General features: G+C 39.7%; 1 protein-coding gene across 4 annotated transcripts in view; it reads left to right on the top strand.

The window, feature by feature from the left end:
- The window catches only part of prkacba (protein kinase, cAMP-dependent, catalytic, beta a), a 21,233-nt gene extending 10,154 nt beyond the window's left edge, over positions 1-11,079 (top strand). For 2 of the 4 annotated variants that reach the window (XM_005923404.3, XM_005923405.2), the window contains exons 2-10: positions 3,297-3,358; positions 3,658-3,786; positions 5,065-5,163; positions 5,418-5,500; positions 5,738-5,864; positions 6,507-6,602; positions 8,022-8,144; positions 8,851-9,015; positions 9,128-11,079. In XM_005923404.3, coding sequence (XP_005923466.1) covers positions 3,297-3,358; positions 3,658-3,786; positions 5,065-5,163; positions 5,418-5,500; positions 5,738-5,864; positions 6,507-6,602; positions 8,022-8,144; positions 8,851-9,015; positions 9,128-9,253 — 1,010 coding nt within the window. In that variant the 3' untranslated portion in view covers positions 9,254-11,079. Of the gene's footprint in view, positions 1-106; positions 1,764-2,659; positions 2,669-3,296; positions 3,359-3,657; positions 3,787-5,064; positions 5,164-5,417; positions 5,501-5,737; positions 5,865-6,506; positions 6,603-8,021; positions 8,145-8,850; positions 9,016-9,127 lie in introns of those variants that run through there. The other 2 variants (XM_005923403.3, XM_005923402.3) reach the window with 2 other exon arrangements.
- The last annotated feature ends 1,061 nt before the right edge of the window (positions 11,080-12,140 follow it).

Here is a 12,140-nt window from a genome sequence, read left to right as displayed (position 1 = left end):
TAAAAATGTATCGTTTCATGCATCGGTTAAAAAACTCGACTCCAGCTACACGAGCTGGAAACACTTCCCGCAAGTCGAGCTGCCCGAGATTCATCAAATTTACAGAAAACGTTACATTTTTGTGATTTATATCGTTATCGGACGATAGATGTCTTATATCGGGATATGAGATTTTGGTCGTATCACACAGCCCTACCTCAAACTGCTAAATGTTTGAATCCTTGACACAGTTGCATATTCCAACAGTTCCAGCAGGTCAATGATCCAAAACACATCAGAACTGGTTTTGGAATGAATAGAGAGGGCTAACATTTAACTTCTGGAATAGCCTTTCCAAAAGACCTGACCTCAACCCTACTGGGTCTGTGCCAAAACACCAACCAGTTTTAACAAACTCTATTAACCCTCTCAAGAAGAGTGTGGTCAAATACAAGAATTTCGCCACAGTCTTTCTAATTGCTACCAAAGCCAGTTGGCCATAATGCAACGTGGAACATTTAACCAAATAATTGTGACTTGCGATCAGAGAAAATCCAAAATGGATTTTAAAGGCACTGAAGATGACAATAATTTCTCCTGAGAAAAAGGACAGCTCAAAGAAATCATCAAACGTCCAGAATTACCATGGCATTTATGCCCATGATGAGTGTATGTAAAAGTCTGACCACTACTGTATACTTTGCAAGTGATTATAAAAAAGACAAAAGGATAAGATCATTGTTTTATTACTTCCCAACAGCAGTACATTTGAGAAAATACTTTGCAACTCACCATAAAGATAGCACTTGATTGCACACTAACATCTGCTCTGCTGTGATCGTACTCTGCTGCATGTGCTGCAGATAGTGCTGAAAGTATTGTAAACAACAGAGTCAGAGCTGTTCTGCAGGACAAGCTACGAGTTCACTACATTCTACACTGTTTTCTTAAGTTCCCTATTACCAAATATCAAACAACATCAAGATTTTTCCCGACTAAGAATGGACGTTTGGTCGCCAACTATGCCAACACCAGTATATATGTGCCATTTTCTTTATCTGCTTAAACGACAGGATTCCACTTTTATTGCTGTTACCCAAATTGGTGTTAAGCCCCCCCAAAAGTCACCTTTTTACTGCCCCAGTATTTGCAGAAGTGTGCTTTAAAGGGTCAGCTCAAAAGAGTGACTTGGAGCAAATAGGAAAGCTCTTTAAAAAACTGCATTGTAAAGCATAACCACCAGAGAGCACAATAAGCCAGAGATAACTTCTCTTTCATGTTTTTAGTGGGTGTAACAGGCTTACCAATGTCTTATCAGTCGTCTGAATTAACCCGCTGCACTGTGGTTTTGACAGGACTTTGCATGCATGCTATTTTAATTTTGTATATCTTTATCAAACCAGTGTTATCTCTTGTGAGTGAGATAAAAGAAAATGCCTTTAAATGATTCTGCACAGAATTACTGGACATGCAGTTGGCCATAGAAACTGAAGCAGAGCACTTGAACAGGAAGCTTAACTTTATGTGGTTAGCCAAGCATCGCAGAGCCTTTGAGCACATACAGGAAGTCCCATCGATGCTCTGTCTCAAAACGTACTCACTTTGCCTGTGAGCCGTCATTCTCACACACCAAAATATTTGCCTCAAAATGTCCCAGGGAAAGGATCAGTCCTTCGCCAGCCGTTTTTTTAACAAATACAAAAGTAAAGGTAGCCAAGAGAACAGAGTACAGGAGAGCGACGTGCCGCATATCTCTGAGTTCACCATCATGTGGGATAAGTGCAGTAAGTGCAGTTCATTGCTTTACTCTTAGATTTGCCCGCCACTTCTTGGGTTTCAGGTTTGCATTTTCTACCTTTATAGTTCCGTAGAAACACTTATTAAATCAACTGATTCTGTATAAATTGCATTATTTCGAATTGTTTTTTGGCACGCCTCTATTTTTGTCATTTGCAAGAAGCTGCCTAGTTTCATTACTGCTTTTAACTATTTAGAGGTACCTTAACCATCAATTTAACAACCTGTATTTGTCCGTTTTTTTAGATCTACCAGAGAAGGCATAACGCTTTGTAGTGCAGCCCATTTGTGGTGCTTCAGCTGCTTACATTGTCTTAATATCTGTGTCTTGTCATTGTGTAACGTTTTGCAAGAAAGAAATGCATTTTATGTAAACCTTTAAAATGTCTCTTCAATCAGTGTTGTCCTTTGTTCTTCACAGACCAAAGAAGCCTCTAAAAGTGGCACAAAAGATAGAAAGAGTTCGATTTAATTGCTGAATACAGTCTAGTGTTAAAAAAAGACTGTGGGCTAAAATAACTGCTTGTTGCTCAATTGTTTAAAAAAAAGAAGAAAAAAAAGAAACTATTTTCTTGATGTTGCACAATAAGACGTAAACTTCCTTAAATATTTTAGCTGACGTTTTCAGAGACGATAAAGGAAGTCACCAAACCAAAATAATCACATTACTTCAGTGTAGAAGAGTTTTATAAGTTTTAAATTTAGTCTGGCGGTAGGCTTTGCCTTACGTTGTCTCCTCTGTTATCATTTTGTTGTGTGAATCTAAAATGTGTTTTACATTATTTTCTTTCAAGACTTCATAAATGCTTCTTCCTCTCTTTCTCTTCTCCATCATTTCCATCCATGTGGATGAATGTTCCTGCAAACCCTTGGTGAACTGTAGAGACTTTTGGTATGCTCATTTTTCCATGAGGCGTCCCGAGTCAAAGAGTGAAAGTTTGTTGTCTCACTTTTAGTCAAACGCAGCCTTGACTGTATAGATTTAAATTGGTAGCAACATACCAAAGTGTAGCGGCACTGTAAGCACCATCTGATGGCTCTTTGACTTTGGAAAGCTCATGTCTGCAGTGACTTTCACAGTACGCTGTCTTTCTGTGGCTTGCTCTGTAGTCTCAGATCTGTTCTGCATTTTGTCTGTCTCACTACCTGCCTCACTGCCTTTACCCCACCTCCTCCTGAAAGAGATGCAGAATAGCTTGCCTTTAAATTGGCCAACTTGTAAAGTCTTCAGAGCTCTTTGCATCACTTTATGAATTAACATGTCCTGCTAAGGTGTGTGGTTTGAGGGTTTGGGTTGTTTCTTTTCAATAGAAATATTTTTTCCTCTTTTGTCAAGTATGACATTTCCTCCCTGGTACTTGACCTTTGCTTGACCTTGCCTTGATTGTGTGAACTGCCCTTGTTTGTTTTTCTTGAACATGTTAAACTATCCCAGTTTGTTTTCCTGAGCATGTGCACTGACCTTGTCCGGTTATCTAAACTCTAATTCTAATTATCAAAACCGATCTTTTCTTTTATAGTGAAAGAGTTCTTAGCTAAAGCCAAAGAAGACTTCTTAAGAAAATGGGAGTGTCCACCACAGGTGGGTTGTTGTTTAAGGGTAATGTATAAACGTTTTCTCTGATTAGTACACTTTTTTATTCTTATTTGAGTAAAAATGAGAGATTCAGTTGTGCCTCGTCATTTCCTTCTTGTTGACTTGAATGCTGGCCGATTGCATAATTGTGTCAGAGGCATGTGCTTCAAAAACATTTCCATTAAGCTTGTGTTTTTGAGCTACAGTGCATGAAGATAAACAGCTAGTGGCTTCCATAAGTACACATAGTTTAACATTTGCTAGTGTTGGTTGTTTTCCTGCCACTGATAATGTGTTTCCTTTAGTGCACAACAAGCCTGGATGACTTTGAAAGGTTCAAGACCCTGGGGACTGGATCATTTGGACGAGTAATGCTCGTGAAACATAAAGCAACAAACCAGTTCTATGCCATGAAGATCCTGGACAAACAGAAGGTAAGCGAATGGCTTGCATTTGCATCCATAAGAGCTGGTGTTGTAAACTGCAAAGATGTTGTGTTTCTCATAAAAGGAAATGGAGCGTTTCCTCTCAGCACTAACATTATGTTTTTGAAAACCTCAAAGGCGCCTCACGCCGCAGTTTCGATCTTTAAATACTGATGTGAAAGTTTAGAGGCAGATTGGCCTGCCGGTAGTGCCTTGCTCATGTAGCAACCTCGTGTTCCCCTGAATTTCACCATCAGCTCAAGAGGTGAACCTGTCTAGCTTTTGGTTTCGCTCCACAGTTACAACCACAGCTTTCACACTTTTTTTCCACTGTATGGATGTTATTGTTTGTTTCTGCAGCCATTACTTTCCACTAGCGTCCTCCGGTACAGCATGAGACGATACCGTCGAAAACATAAACTGTATATCCTCTAAATGTCCTGCTGAGCGATGTCTCACAGTTTGTTCGGGTTGGTGATGTCTTGATGTCTCAGAATTAACAGTAAGCTTATAACCAAAAGCATTTTCTACTTTCAGCTTTTGGCTGCATAGCTCGTGGTGTGCACAGTGTCACTGGGCAGCGGTTTCTGCAAGGTTTTGTGCATCAGCTCGTGTTAAATAGATTTTTTTATCTTTCGACTGCGTGTCCATGCAGCAATAACAGGACTTAAACACCACAGGAAGTCCTTAGTGATGGATTATCTATCTTAAATTGAATAGTTTGATTTTAATCCCTCACCAAAATTTACTCTAAACTGTGTGGAGAGTCACAGAAACACAGTTAAAAAATAAAAAAATGTAATACGTTTGAAGCTGCGGTAAAACATGGAAAAAAACAAGAGGGCACCTCAAAGAGTTATTAACATCACCTGGAAAATCATCGGCCACCCTTTCCCTGCCTGAAGGACCTCTACAGCACCTGCTGTCTCAGACGAGTGCACAGCATGGTGCCGGTCTGAGGAACACCCGGGACACTGGGCGTTTTATCTGCTGCCCTCTGAGAGATTTGGTCACAGACAAATAAACCCAGGGACAGTTTTTACAACAAGCCAACGACTGTAATCATTGCTAATACCTGACCTGATCTGATTAGCTATTTTCTTATGTTTATGTCTCTGCACACACATTTCATTTTTACACTTATTGTATATATTTTATTCTGTACGGATGTTATTTATTGAGGTTACCGCTTGCCTTTATTTTAGCATGAGTGTGGGACAGCACTGCAACTTCGTTGATATGATTTTTTTGTTCATGTCTCTGCCTTTTTTCTTTTTTCCCCTTTAGGTGGTGAAATTGAAGCAGATAGAACACACGCTAAACGAAAAAAAAATATTGCAGGCCGTCTCCTTCCCCTTCCTCGTCAGACTGGTGTACGCTTTCAAGGTAAGGACAAAACAAAGGTGTAAAGATTGTATTTGTTCCAGACAGTTAATCCTGTCGGTTAATTGGCCAACATGTCGTCATCACATTTAGATTAAATACCAAGTCCCCTGGTTGCTTTTGTCCTGTGACAGAGTTATTTCACACAAGAGAACAGAAACTTAACTTTAAACTGCACATGTGGTTAGTCTCTTGTCCTAATGTCATTAATTTCTCATATTTATATACATATATATATGTATTCTTTAAATTAACAGGACAACTCAAACCTCTACATGGTAATGGAATATGTTCCTGGTGGAGAGATGTTCTCACACCTCAGACGCACTGGGAGGTTCAGGTATTATGCACATAATTATTGTTATCGTTCGGTTGTTTTTGTTTGCGATTGCTGTTGTAGCCACAAATAGCTGAACAAAAGCAATTTCAGGTGTTCTGTTTTGGTCTGTCAGAGCTATAAATGAATTAGAAACCTACACCTATATAGTGTTTGACTGAGTTGTCTTTCATTCAGAAGAGACTTGAGTTCCTTCATATTTTCCGTCAGTATCTGACTGTCTGTGTTTCCTTCTCTCAGTGAACACCATGCTCGATTTTATGCAGCTCAGATCGTGCTCACCTTTGAGTACCTTCACTCCTTAGACCTCATCTACAGAGACCTGAAGCCTGAAAACCTGCTCATAGACCAACATGGGTATATCCAGGTATATAGTCAATGTAAAGAAATAAAAGTAGTGGAAAGGCATCAGCAAATCAGAAACAGTGTGTTAATAGGACAGCCTGGGGGCGGAAGCCTTCAGATGTTAGTTTATAGCTGGACAAAACTGAAGCAAGATACATCTTAAAGACTTTAGGTCACATTGTTCTGTGTTTGCAGTCAGTCTAAAACCAGACCTGAGAGGTTGTGACATGTACGTGCTCGATGTTGTCTCTAAAATAACGTTCTATAAGTCGTATTAGCCTAAATTATTGTAAATAAACATATAAAGAAGACAGGGTTTTTAATAATCTCTACTGGCAGAGATTAGAGCCACTGAAACTGTCACTAGATTAAAAGCCATGATAAAAAGTCTATTACACCGAAACAGATCTGCCAGTCTGAAATGTTAATTCGAGTGGTAAACTCTGCGTTGTAACCTGGTTAAACAGTTTCAGAAAACCACAGTTCTCACAGGTCCTGTGTGTAGTTCAGTGGGTTTTGATTTAGTGCGTTTCTGCCTGTGACAGTAACATTTGTGTCTGTCAAACCTGTGATAGTTCAGTCAACCTGCACTGTTATAGTCCTGCATGGTTACCTTTATGTATTTATTCTTCTTATAACAATTGTGTTGTTTTTTTTATCTCAGGTCACAGACTTTGGCTTTGCCAAAAGAGTAAAGGGCAGGACCTGGACGTTGTGTGGAACTCCTGAGTATCTGGCTCCAGAGATCATCCTCAGCAAGGTGAGGCTTCATACACTGTTAGCTCATCTTACATGTTTGAATGTCCGGCTGGAGGCTGCTGGGTGATGGTTCAGTTTGTGTGCTGACCTTTGTGCACAAATCCACATTTATATTGAATCAATTGTCATTTAGAAATTCAAACAAACAGCTAATTGATCTCACTCCAGTTAAGCACATTTTTCACTGGCAGCCTTTGACACCGAGTGTCAGCTGATGTCTTTCCTTACAGATTTGAGTCAGTGCTGAGGTTAAATTATTCTTTGTCCCATATAACTACGGGATATTAATACATCAGGATATAATTCTTGTATTAGTCATACAGTGTAGATCTAGAGGCCCACAAAATAAGCCGTGGAGAGAGCTTTACCAGTACTGCCTTTGTTTTGTTTAAAGCTCGTTCTGCTGTAGCACAGAGGCTTTACAACAACGAGCCACTGTCCTGGTCTTTATCTGTCTCGATCGTGGCTCAAGAGTTGCGAGTTCGCCTTGTAATCGGAAGGTTGCCGGTTCGAGCCCCGGCTCGGACAGTCTCGGTCGTTGTGTCCTTGGGCGAGACACTTCACCCGTTGCCTACTGGTGGTGGTCAGAGGGCCCGGTGGCGCCAGTGTCCGGCAGCCTCGCCTCTGTCAGTGCGCCCCAGGGTGGCTGTGGCTACAATGTAGCTGCCATCACCAGTGTGTGAATGTGTGTGTGAGGGCCATTTACATTCTTCAGTATCGCTTCATATGTTTAGAAACGGGGACACTGAACCTTCTCTCCTCGGGGACTGTTTTTGCAAAAAAAGCTTAAACATAAATATTAATACATCAGATAAAATAAATAAATAGTAAATTACACATTACTGATCTTTCTTTGAAGTCATTTATTAAAAAAAAAACAGTGATGGAATTAATTTACATTGGCATTACATGTTATAATTAATCAAATGAGAGCCTGAGAGTCCATTTTACCAAAAATGTTCTTGAATTAAATATTAAGTATCTGGTCCGGGTCTATAGAGGCCATTCAGGCCTTAGCAGACCCCCTATGACGTCTTCCAGGTAGTTCTTTTGCTACTGGCTCAAAGAAAGTCAGCTCGTTCCCATTAATGTTCAGCGGACATGTGAACTCTGGCTTTAAAACGAAAAGTCTGACACGGAGAGTAGATTATATCATCAGAGGCATCAGTAGAAACATCAGACTAGATAGAAATGACTTTACTATTACTCTGTACTTGGACAAGTGAGTACAGAGGGTGGTCAGTTAAGAGATGCCCTTATCCTGGAGGTCAAAATTGCACCTGTGCCCTGTGTTGGGCTTCTTTAGCTCTCTGAGTCAGACTATCTCCAAATTTGAGATAATTTGTTACTTTTGCCTTTCTAATTAAAAATAGACCAAGAAAAGTCTTTAAAATTTGATGAAACATTTTTTTTCTTTCAGGGCTACAACAAAGCTGTGGACTGGTGGGCTCTTGGAGTTCTTGTCTACGAGATGGCTGCTGGTTACCCTCCTTTTTTCGCTGATCAGCCTATCCAGATTTATGAAAAAATTGTTTCTGGCAAGGTATGCAAAGATAAGCAGGAGCAATGTTTGAGCTTTACTTTTTCCAATGTTTAAATGCTCTGATATTAGTTGGTGAAGCTAGATGAGTTTAAATATCTGGGGTCAACCATCCAAAATGCACAAGAGAGGTGAAGAAGAGAGTGCAGGTGGGGTGAAGTGGGTGGAGACGAGTGTCAGGGATGATTTGTGACAGAAGGATAGCAGCAAGAGTGAAAGGGAAGGTTTACAAGATGGTAGTGGTGTTGTGATGTGCGGCTTGGAGGCAGTGGCACAAGAGCTGGAACTCTGGGTGGCAGACTTTAAGATGCTCAGATTTGACCAAGAGGGACAGCACAGGATGAGCGGTTTGGAGACAACGTTAGAGAGGCAAAAAGGAGATGGTTGAACATGGAGCTGCTGGGCCAGAGTAAGACCTCAGAGAAGATTCATGGATGTAGTGAAGGAGGACATGCAGAGGATTGGTTTGGCAGACGAAGATGCTGAGGATAGGGTGGAGGCAGATGATCTGCTGTGGCAACCAGCCAGAAGAAGGAGGACACTGCTGACTACCATCGGGACCAGCTTGCTTTTGGCTTTCCAGTTGTTCTTTAGTGCTTTTAGCTGTTTTATTTCAGCGTAATAAGCGAAACAGTGAAAGTATTTTTCTGCAATTTGTGTTTCATAACCCACATCTTTGATTTATTTATGTATTTTTGCAATTCTGCAGGTTCGATTTCCCTCTCACTTTAGCTCCGACCTCAAGGATCTGCTGAGGAACCTGCTTCAGGTTGACCTGACAAAGAGATTTGGGAACCTGAAGAATGGTGTCAATGACATAAAGAATCACAAGTGGTTCTCCACAACAGACTGGATTGCCATCTATGAGCGAAAGGTTGGTGTTTTTGTTTTTTTCCCAGGGAAAATAATCAGTGTGTTGCTCGCGCTTCCTTTTTTGGATGTGGTTCATATTAAAATGGAAAATTCATATCCTCCTAAATTCTCAGGTTGAAGCTCCCTTCTTGCCAAAGTGCAGAGGACCAGGAGACACAAGCAACTTTGATGACTATGAAGAGGAGGAGATCCGTGTATCGCAAACAGAAAAGTGTGCGAAAGAGTTTGCTGACTTCTAGTGAACGAGCAAGAGTCCCAATCAGGGCTCTTGTGTTTTGGGATATTTGCACTCCGCTGAGGGTTAAGATGGAACTGAGGCCATCACGTGCTCAAACAAATGCCTAGTTCCTTCAGTCCACACAGCCGAATGAGCTCCTTTTTTTGCCATGATCCTGCGTGCTGTTAGCACTAATCTATACACAGGCACATTATGCAGACACCCCTCGTGCTGCAACACAGAGTACCAGACCACGTTCCTGTTGTGTTTCTTTTTTTTACCTTGTTTTCTATGTTTGCCACTGTCTGTGTCCTGTCGTCCCTTATTTAAGTTCTTATTTGAGAAGCAACTTGAAGACGAATATTAATCTTACTTTGAAGCAGCTAGCTGGTGTTGCACATGATGTGGTTTTTAGGCTTTTGGATAACTAAGGGACACTTTTGGGCGTTTTGGGCAGAGCGTTTAAATACCTGATATCTCATTGGCTGTTACACGTTTTCTGTTACATGACTTAGTTTCCCGTAGGATTCAGTTTAGTATTCCTTAATCAGAAACACTGAAAGTAAATCTAAAGCTAAAGCCAGGATTTGAAAATAGATGGCGCCTCTCGCTGCTGCTCTCCATCTCCGTCCGAAGCCCCTCCCATCAGCCGAGCACAGGCTGCAAATGCAAACTTTTGGCTTCACGCAACATCCAAACCCATCTCTACAAGGTGAAAGTTAGATTTCTAACCCACGGCACCAGTTTGTCTTTATTTCTGTGCTGATGTTCTCCTTCCTTTTTATACCACTTTACCTGGTGTCGTTTGAAAGACCCGTGATAGGCCAGAGTCTCCCTTCACGTGTCGCGTTTCGAGTGGGCTTTAGTGGAGATGCAGCAATAAAGCTCCCTCTAAGATCATTTGAAGCTAAATATGATGAGAGGTTAATATAAATGTTTTCTTTCTTTTTTTTTGTCCAAAAAAATGCCGAAAACATGTTGCCTAGCCCAGCTTTAAATATCATTATTTATCCCTCTGTTGCCCTCGAGACCTGAAATTGTGTATTTGTGCATATAGATGTATGATTTGATTTCTTTAAAGAACGTGTTTCCTTAGGGCATGACCACAATTCAATGAAGGGAAAGAAGCGGTGATGGCTTCTTGAAGTTTTGGCACGCTCAAAGAAGCGGATCAATATTGACAAGTGTTATTATGAAGCAGAAACTTGTCAGTGTTGTGCTGATCAATCTGTAGCATCGTTTATCCATATCTGGTCGCAGGACTTTTCCTTTTTACCTCAGTCTTGGTGTGATATTAGCATAATGGAATGAAGTAATATATTTTTTCTGGTACAACTATGTTAGAGAGAAAGGGAACTAAGAGAATTTGAGTATATCACTGTGCGCAACACAACATTTACATGGTTTGTTTTATACATTAGTGCGTTTTTCAGTAATTGAAAGGTCAGGTGGTGATATTTTCGTGAGGTTTTATCATGAAGGGGAAGCAGTGTTGGTCTCATTTAGGTTGCTGTTTGTTTTGTTTTTTTGTCTTTTAACTGCTGTGTTTTGAGCAGAACAATCGCAAGATGTTGTGTACCTGCCATATTTGTTTGTCATTTTTTCATGTTTGTATAGATGTGTCACAACAACCTGATAACAGCCTAAAAATGTTCCACTTTTTCGTTTGTTACCTTTTAAATTGTTCCAAAGCCTCAGGCATTCATGCAGTAAACAAGTAAATTGGATATGGGTTAAGAAAGAAACACAACATTCACAAACAGTGAAGAGAAAACTGAAATATCATCACCTTAAAGTATTAATTCAACTCGGCCACGCTTGATGCTTTTTTCCCTCTTTTTTTTTTTTTTACGTCAGTAACACAGCTGACAAAAATAATAGTTTTCAAAGGAAATAAGCTCATAAGACTCCAAAATATCAGTTACTCCTTTTAATTTATTGTTAAATCATATTTTATAAGGTTTTATGAGCAACTTTCATGACCCATTAATTCTCACTCTTTCCCTGCCGCTAAGTAAAGAACAAACAACTCTCCGGTTACAGGTTAACATATCTAAAGGACTTTTCTTTCATCCAGACATCAGAAACGTTCTTTTCTTTGTGAACAGAGGTTTGTCTCTGCTGTCCACACGAATGTCAGAGTTTGATCCTCACAGCTGTGTGAAAATCGAGTTTTACATTTCACACTGTCAGGAATAGCAGTGCACTATTGACAGTGTTTCACTTTATGTCCCTTAAGTCTTGAGAAGCTTCGTCATAATTTGACAAGATGCTCAAGTATTTGTATGCGAGGAAAATGCAATTGAATCAAGTTCAACAATCATAGAAACCAAATGTGAAAAGATTTGCAGACTGAATGCTATTTTGTAGCATTTTATACATAAATATTGGCAACATGTGAACTTTTATTTTACTGTTTGAGCCCAGCATGTGACATTTTTTTATTTACCCTTGTTTTCATTTCCGAGACAGAACTGTTTCGTATGCTGTTTTATTTATATTTAGAGATAATGAATAAACACTGAAATGTTTAATCGTCTATAGTTCTCATATAAAAGACTCCAAATGTTTTATTTGCAAGTGTTAAAAACAGTGAATATTCTGAAAAGTTTTATCTGTGTAACTTTTTATTTGCCCTGTTAAGACTTACGTTTATGTACACTGACACCTCAAATGCCTATTTAAAATGATAGCCTTTTGATTTTAACTTATTTTTTTTTTCATTTCCTTTGTCTAAAGAAAGATTTTTTTTAAATAATCCTTTAAAAACAGATTTACCAAAAAAGATCCAACAATTTTCTTCTTCTCACTTTGAAGTCTGGACAGGATTTAATGGTAAAATCCAGAACAAATATTCAAACAGGACTTTGAAAAGCACAGTCCCAAACAGCTTGTGTGTGTGTGTGTGT

This window comes from Haplochromis burtoni, unplaced genomic scaffold, assembly GCF_018398535.1.
Source record: "Haplochromis burtoni strain Fernald_Lab_line unplaced genomic scaffold, NCSU_Asbu1 Contig_5, whole genome shotgun sequence".
Classification (NCBI taxonomy): Eukaryota; Metazoa; Chordata; class Actinopteri; order Cichliformes; family Cichlidae; genus Haplochromis; species Haplochromis burtoni.
Note: the sequence above shows the minus strand (reverse complement) of the source record. Positions and strands in the feature narration are given on the sequence as shown.